The 7,939-nt window shown below is 46.0% G+C and overlaps 1 protein-coding gene across 1 annotated transcript; it reads left to right on the forward strand.

The window, feature by feature from the left end:
- Nucleotides 1-1,738: 1,738 nt before the first annotated feature.
- On the forward strand, nucleotides 1,739-7,724 carry LOC120039399 (L-rhamnose-binding lectin CSL2). The gene is made up of 8 exons (XM_038984826.1): nucleotides 1,739-1,769; nucleotides 2,100-2,135; nucleotides 4,710-4,763; nucleotides 4,842-4,977; nucleotides 5,658-5,767; nucleotides 5,901-5,945; nucleotides 7,388-7,526; nucleotides 7,619-7,724. The coding sequence occupies exons 1-8, from the start codon at nucleotides 1,739-1,741 to the stop codon at nucleotides 7,722-7,724; spliced, it is 657 nt and encodes a 218-aa protein (XP_038840754.1).
- Nucleotides 7,725-7,939: the final 215 nt, after the last annotated feature.

Below are 7,939 nucleotides of genomic sequence, written 5' to 3' on the forward strand. Positions count from 1 at the left end.
AGTCATAGCGTAAATTATGTTGAAATCTATGGTAACTGGCGATTGTACTATTGAAATGAAAAACCAATATAATGCTTCTTGCGATTCACTCATATGGTGTAGTCATCTATGTGAATATGGGAAGACCGGCGCATGAAAACTTTGTTAAATTCAGTGCTTAATTGGTAAATCGGTAGGTGCCGGAACAAAAAGTGAGCGCGAGAAGAGGGTGACCTGGGGAACTCTGAGGTACCGGAACGCATGAGGGAATATCACTTTTATAATAAAGCATTGCATGCATATCATCGCATTGCAGCCTGGTCTCAGACTATACGTAGTAAAAGTAAATCCGGAACACTCAGTTTAGAATGATACAGTATGGTTACTTAAGACAAAAATGTAAGCATGGTGATTGGTCAGGGTGGGTGTAGAAGGCAAATTTCTAGCAACACAAAGGTGACGAGTTTGAAACAACATTAGCACTTTAGCTAATTAGCAACTTTTCAACTACTGGCTACTTTTTAGCTACTTTGTAACTACTTAGCATGTTAGCTAACACATCCCTTAACCCTTTTAGCCAACCCCAAGTATAGAATAATACAAAATGCTCTGAGACCAGATTGTGCATGTGTGTAGTGGCATAGAGTAGAACTGCTTATTAAAGAAGTTGTGCGCACACACACGGGGAAAAATGTTTTGTAGCCTAGGGTCTGGGGAAAATGTGGCCTTTTATACAAATACATTTAATGCAATTCTGCAAAATTTTACATGACTGACTTTGGCAGAATCTTTAATAGTGCACAAATGATCGCAATGACAGGCTACTTTGACACTGACAAACTGACTCTGAGCTCATTAAAAACCACCTTGTCTTGAATCCATCAATAGCCTTGGCCTAGGTGTGTGGAGACACATGCGAGAGTACTGCGTATCATTCGGCAAGTCAGTGACACTGAAAATAGTTACCATTGTCACTGACTCACCAATGATGCGTAGTACTCTCGCTGGAGATGTCCGAGATGTTCGTGCCAAAAGACCATATCTCTCGTTTCACATTGTAAAACAATATTTGGAAGCTGATCAAATATATTTTGGTAGCCTACAGCAGACCGATGTCTTATCTTCAGCAGGAGCCATTTGCTTTCCAACCTGTCTTTTCCTGTGATTGTATTTGAAATATTGGGAATGGCCTGTTAGGAAGAATTGCCAATGAGGCAACTCGAATGAACTTTGATTGATTTTTATAATAATTTTCACATTGGGAAAAAGTGAAGATAAAAATGAAATTCTGGGAGAGGTACTGAATCTGGCCAAAAAGGTTCCCAACGAAAGTCTAAAACAGGAAGGTGCCAGCCGGCTAAAATTAAGCACTGGTTAATTAGATTGTCTCTCGTGGAGAATTAACTAAAATGTTTACTGAAACTATTACGTGACATTATCAGAGGTAGATCGACACCTAGAGAAAATAAAACCCGACGATAACCAAAAAGGGCTTCATGCTGTGGTGGTTGCGTAACGGGAGGACAGCACCATCACACAGTACATGTGGTTTGAGCTGGCGTCAGATTTGAGTTCTGTGTTGCCGAGTTGACTGCTAATCCGCTGTGCTTTGTGTTCCTGGTTGATGCTTTGCAAACAAGGATCTATTCTTTGCAAGTATCAATAAATGTTAGTTGTATTTGTCCAGGTGACCATCTGTAACATCTTACCTGTTACTACTACAACTGAACCAGCTACTACCACACCTGTACCCAGCATCATGCGCCTTGTAAGACTGACTGCGTTCACCTGTGAGTATACTGACTGACTTGTAACAAAATACGCATTTGACAGAGTTTAAAATATACATTCCAGTATTTTCCAGAAGTTTCTAAATATATCAGTTTGTATTGAAAGTAATTGAAGTCCAATATAAACAGTATGACCCAGGTCTAGTATACACCATCCTGTATTGAGGACTAGGTGATGTTCCATGTCTGTCTATACTCTGTACCATACTATATACTGTACAGTATGTATATACTTACTGTATATGCTGTACACTACTCTTCTCCTGTAAAGAATTGTGAAGAGACTGACCAAGGTTAGAAAAGCTGAACTAGCTGTGTGATGTGTTTCAGTGCTGGCTGCAGTTTGCTGTACACTACCAGCTGCAGGTACGTTGGTGATTGTGTGTGAGCGCATCATTTTCTAAACTGAAGAAAAATAACCACACAACAATTTCAAAGATTTTACTGAGTTACAGTTTATATATGAAATTAATTCATTAGGCCCTAATCTATGGATTTCACTTGACTGGGCAAGGGCGCAGCCACGGGTGGGCCTGGCTCCCAAGTGGGTGGGCCTAGCACCACCCATTGGGTAGCCAGGCTCAGCCAATTGGAATTTGTTTTTCCCCACTTTATTACAGACAGAAATACTCCTCAGCAAATCAAATGTTATTTGTCACAAGTGCCGAACTTTACAATGGAATGCTTACTTACAAGCCCTTAACCAGCAGTTTTAATAGAAAAAAAAGTTAAAGTAACAAATGATTAAAGAGCAGCAGTAAAATAACAGTAGCAAGGCTATATACAGTGGGTACCAGTTAGTTGTTAATTTAGGTAATATGTACACGTAGGTAGAGTTATTAAAGTGACTATGCATAGATAATAACAGTGGTAGTGGTGTAAAGGGGTTCAGCCATTTGATTACATGTTCTGGAGTTGTATGTCTTGGGGGTAGAAGCTGTTTAGAAGCCTCTTGGACCTAGACTTGGCGCTCTGATAGCGCTTGCTGTGCGGTAGCAGAGAGAAGTCTAAGGTGGCTGGAGTCTTTGACAATTTAGGACCTTCCTCTGACACTGCCTGGTATAGAGGTCCTGGATGGCAGGAAGCTTGACCCCAGTGATATACTGGGCCGTACTCACTACCCTCTTTAGTGCCTTGAGATCGGAGGCCGAGCAGTTGCCATACCAGGCAGTTATGCAACCCGTCACAGTGCACTCGATGGTGCATGCCAAGTCTTTTCAGTCTGACTGTCTTGGTGTGCTTGGACCATGTTACTTTGTTGGTGATGTGGACGCTAAGGAACTTGAAGTTCTCAACCTGCTCCACTGCAACCCCGTTGATGAGAATGGGGGCGTGCTCGGTCCTCCTTTTCGTGTAGTCCACAATCATCTCCTTTGTCTTGATCACATTGAGGGAGAGGTTGTTCTTGCACCACACGGTCAGGTCTCTGATCTCCTCCCTATAGGCTGTCTCGTCGTTGAACAGGCCTACCACTGTTGACATCGGCAAACTTAATGATGGCGTTGGAGTCGTGCCTGGCCGTGCAGTCGTGTAAACAGGGAGTACAGGAGGGGACTGAGCACGCACCCCTAAAGGGCCCACGTGTTGACGATCAGTGTGGCGGATGTGTTGTTACCTACCCTTACCACCTGGGAGTGGCCCTTCAGGAAGTGTAGGATCCAGTTGCAGAGGGAGGTGTTTAGGCCCAGGGTCCTTAGCTTAGTGATGAGCTTTGAGGGCACTATGGTGATGAACGCTGAGCTGTAGTCAATGAATAGCATTCTCACATAGGTGTTCCTTTTGTCCAGGTGGGAAAGGGCAGTGTGGAGTGCAATAGAGATTGCATCATCTATGGACCTGTTGGCGCGGTATGCTATTTGGAGTGGGTCTTGGGTTTCTGGGATAAGGTGTTGACGTGTGCCATGGCCAGCCTTTCAAAGCACTTCATGGCTACAGATGTGAGTGCTATGGGTCGATAGTAATTTAGGCAGGTTACCTTAGTGTTCTTGGGCACAGGCACTATGGTGGTCTGCTTGAAACATGTTGGTATTAGACTGACAGAGAGGTTGAAAATGTCAGTGAAGACATTTGCCAGTTGGTCAGCGCATGCTCGGAGTACTCGTCCTGGTAATCCGTCTGGCCCTGCGGCCTTGTGAATGTTGACCTGTTTAAAGGTCTTACATCGGCTGCGGAGAGCGTGATCAGTCATCCGGAACAGCTGATGCTATCATGCATGTTTCAGTGTTACTTGACGCGAGCATAGGTAATTTAGCTCAACTGGTAGGCTTGTCACTGGTCAGCTCTTGGTTGTGCTTCCCTTTGTAGTCTGTAATAGTTTGCAAGCCCTGCTACAGCTGACGGTTGCCGGTGTAGTACGATTTGATCTTAGTTCTGTATTGACGCTTTGCATGTGATGTTTCTTCGGAGGGCATATCCGACAATCTCGCAGGTGAAGAAGCTGGATGTGGTGGTCCTGGATTGGTGGTGTTACACGTGGTTTGCGTTTGTGAGGCTGGTTGGACAGATTGCCAAATTCTCTAGAACAGCGTTGGAGGCTGCTTATGGTAGAGAAATTAACATGAAATTCTGTGGCAACAGCTCTGGTGGACATTCCTGCGATCAGCATGCCAATTGCACGCTCCCTCAACTTGAGACATCTGTGGCATTGTGTTGTGACAAAACTGCACATTTTATTGTTCCCAGTATGTGTACCTGTGTAATGAGCATGCTGTTTAATCAGCTTCTTGATTTGACGCATCTGTCAGGTGGCTGGATTATCTTGGCAAAGAAGAAATGCTTACTAAAAGGGATGTAAACAAATTTGTAAAACATTTAAGAGGAATAAGCAGTTTTGCATATGGAACACGTCTGGGATTTTTTTATTTCTGCTCATGAAACATGGGACCAACACTTGTGTGTTTTATTTTTTGTTCAGTGTATATGTGATTGTTTCTCACTCAGCGACTAGAGTGGTCACCTGTGACAATGGAGAAAACGTCCAGTTCCTGATCTGTGGTAAGAACACACACATTCTATCCTGATGGTCTCGCCATAGTGCTGTCTTTCTTTACATTGTGTTTCTTGCCCTGCTAGATTCTGGAGTGATCTTCATTGAGAGAGCTCTGTACGGACGGACTGACGGAACCACATGTAGAGAAGGACGACCTGCCAACCAGCTGACCAACACACAGTGTTCACAGACAGGCACCCTGGAGGTCCTCTCACAGAGGTACTCAGTCAGTGTTTATTTGATAGACAGGCACCCTGGAGGTCTTCTCACAGAGGTACTCAGTCAGTGTTTATTTGATATAGACAGGCACCCTGGAGGTCTTCTCACAGAGGTACCCAGTCAGTGTTTATTTGATAAAGACAGGCACCCTGGAGGTCTTCTCACAGAGGTACTCAGTCAGTGTTTATTTGATAAAGACAGGCACCCTGGAGGTCTTCTCACAGAGGTACTCAGTCAGTGTTTATTTGATAGACAGGCACCCTGGAGGTCTTCTCACAGAGGTACTCAGTCAGTGTTTATTTGATAAAGACAGGCACCCTGGAGGTCCTCTCACAGAGGTACTCAGTCAGTGTTTATTTGATAAAGACAGGCACCCTGGAGGTCCTCTCACAGAGGTACTCAGTCAGTGTTTATTTGATAAAGACAGGCACCCTGGAGGTCCTCTCACAGAGGTACTCAGTCAGTGTTTATTTGATAAAGACAGGCTGGGATTCAGTCAGAGGCGTGTTGTTGAAAAGCACATTGCAGTATCGTCAATGTGCCTTTTTAAAGCCAATTTTCCTGACGTTACCGGTAAACACTGCAGATGTCTACTTTAAATGTCAAGCGCTGCATGCTTGTTGACAACACATTTGATTAAATCCCAGCCATAGCTCATCTTACCTCCTGATATCCCCCAGGTGCAATGGGAAACAGGTGTGTGAAGTGAACACTGAAGTCTTCCGTACTTCTGACCCCTGTGTTGGAATCTACAAATACCTGGAAACCACCTACACCTGCATCCTAGCAAGTCAGTCTGTTTCTATGTATAATAATACAAAATACTACACCAGGCTAATGTCTGCTATGAAAAGGTATGTCTTTATTTGTCTGCCCAGCAGTGGCCAGTGTGGTGTGTAATTACTTTTTGTTTGTCCTTGCAGCACGCAGCATCACGTGTGAAGGCTCTGATGCTCTCCTAGAATGTGGTAAGGCTCTGATGCTCTCCTAGAATGTGGTAAGGCTCCGATGCTCTCCTAGAATGTGGTGAGGCTCCGATGCTCTCCTAGAATGTGGTGAGGCTCCGATGCCCTACTAGAATGTGGTGAGGCTCCGATGCCCTACTAGAATGTGGTGAGGCTCCGATGCCCTACTAGAATGTGGTGAGGCTCCGATGCCCTACTAGAATGTGGTGAGGCTCCGATGCCCTACTAGAATGTGGTGAGGCTCCGGTGCCCTACTAGAATGTGGTGAGGCTCCGGTGCCCTACTAGAATGTGGTGAGGCTCCGGTGCCCTACTAGAATGTGGTGAGGCTCCGGTGCCCTACTAGAATGTGGTGAGGCTCCGGTGCCCTACTAGAATGTGGTGAGGCTCCGGTGCCCTACTAGAATGTGGTGAGGCTCCGGTGCCCTACTAGAATGTGGTGAGGCTCCGGTGCCCTACTAGAATGTGGTGAGGCGCCGGTGCCCTACTAGAATGTGGTGAGGCGCCGGTGCCCTACTAGAATGTGGTGAGGCGCCGGTGCCCTACTAGAATGTGGTGAGGCGCCGGTGCCCTACTAGAATGTGGGGAGGCGCCGGTGCCCTACCAGAATGTGGGGAGGCGCCGGTGCCCTACCAGAATGTGGGGAGGCGCCGGTGCCCTACCAGAATGTGGGGAGGCGCCGGTGCCCTACCAGAATGTGGGGAGGCGCCGGTGCCCTACCAGAATGTGGGGAGGCGCCGGTGCCCTACCAGAATGTGGGGAGGCGCCGGTGCCCTACCAGAATGTGGGGAGGTGCCGGTGCCCTACCAGAATGTGGGTCTCTATTTTTATATTTTTATATATACCTTATTTTCCCAGGTAAGTTGACTGAATACATTCTCATTTACAGCAATGACTTGAGGAATAGTTACAGGGAGGATGAATGAGCCAATTGTAAGCTGGGGATGATTCGGTGACCATGATGGTATGAGAGCCAGATTTGGGCATTTAGCCAGGACACCGGGGTTAACACCCCTACTCTTACGATAAGTGCCATGGGCTCTTTAGTGACCAGAGTCAGGACACCTGTTTAACGTCCCATCCGAAAGACGGCACCCTACACAGGGCTATGGGATCTTTTTTTAGACCAGAGCAAAGGGTGCCTCCTACTGGCCCTTCAACACCACTTCCAGCAGCATCTGGTCACCCATCAAGGGACTCAACAGGACCAACCCTGCTTAGTTTCAGAAGCAAGCCAGCAGTGGGATGCAGGGTAGTATGCTGCTCTATCAGAATGTGATCTATTAGAATGTGGTAAGCTGGTCAACACTGCTGTACAGTGTAGTCACATCTCATATGATGATATAGTAGAGCAGTATTATATATACACTGTTTATTACCATCACTTGTACACCAAAGACATTCAACCTTACCTCATCCCCCTTCCTCCTTCCTCCTCTCCCTCAGATGAAGGTACGATCCAGATCCACAGTGCCAACTATGGCCGCCGTGACCAGCTAGTGTGTTCCTTTAATCGGCCCGCTAACCAACTAGCCAACACCAACTGTCTCAGCCAATCCACCACTGCCAGTAAGGTGGCAAGGAGGTAATGAAACCTGCAGTTATGTACTGTAGTGTTAAATTCTACCTGTAGAAATGCATGACTGTAGTGTTAACCTGTACCTGTTGTTGACACAGGTGTAATGGGAAGAGCCAGTGTGACGTCCCGGCGTCCAGTTCTCTGTATGGAGATCCCTGTGTAGGAACCTACAAGTACCTGGATGTGGCTTACACCTGTGGCTAAATGTGAGGCACGCACGCATACGGTAATGCACACGCACTAACGCACTCACACGACTGGGAAGTAGAATGCTGGGGTTGACCATTTTTGTTTTGCAGGAGATCTTCTGAGGAACAAAGACCAGAGACTTGGATATCTTCCTCTTCATTGGGTGGATGTCTTTCTTTCCTGTCCTCTCTCCTCCTTTGAAATCTCAATTGAATGTTAAATCTGTAAAT

Source organism: Salvelinus namaycush, unplaced genomic scaffold, assembly GCF_016432855.1.
Source record: "Salvelinus namaycush isolate Seneca unplaced genomic scaffold, SaNama_1.0 Scaffold270, whole genome shotgun sequence".
Taxonomy (NCBI): Eukaryota; Metazoa; Chordata; class Actinopteri; order Salmoniformes; family Salmonidae; genus Salvelinus; species Salvelinus namaycush.

What these genes read in the sequence shown, in the direction of transcription:
- LOC120039399 (XM_038984826.1), top strand. Translation starts at nt 1,739, where the DNA reads ATGCGCCTTGTAAGACTGACTGCGTTCACCT. An exon ending in CTACACCTGCATCCTAGCAA is followed by an intron (nt 5,768 to 5,900) that starts GTCAGTCTGTTT and finishes TTGTCCTTGCAG; the next exon opens with CACGCAGCATCACGTGTGAA. An exon ending in GCCAGTAAGGTGGCAAGGAG is followed by an intron (nt 7,527 to 7,618) that starts GTAATGAAACCT and finishes TTGTTGACACAG; the next exon opens with GTGTAATGGGAAGAGCCAGT.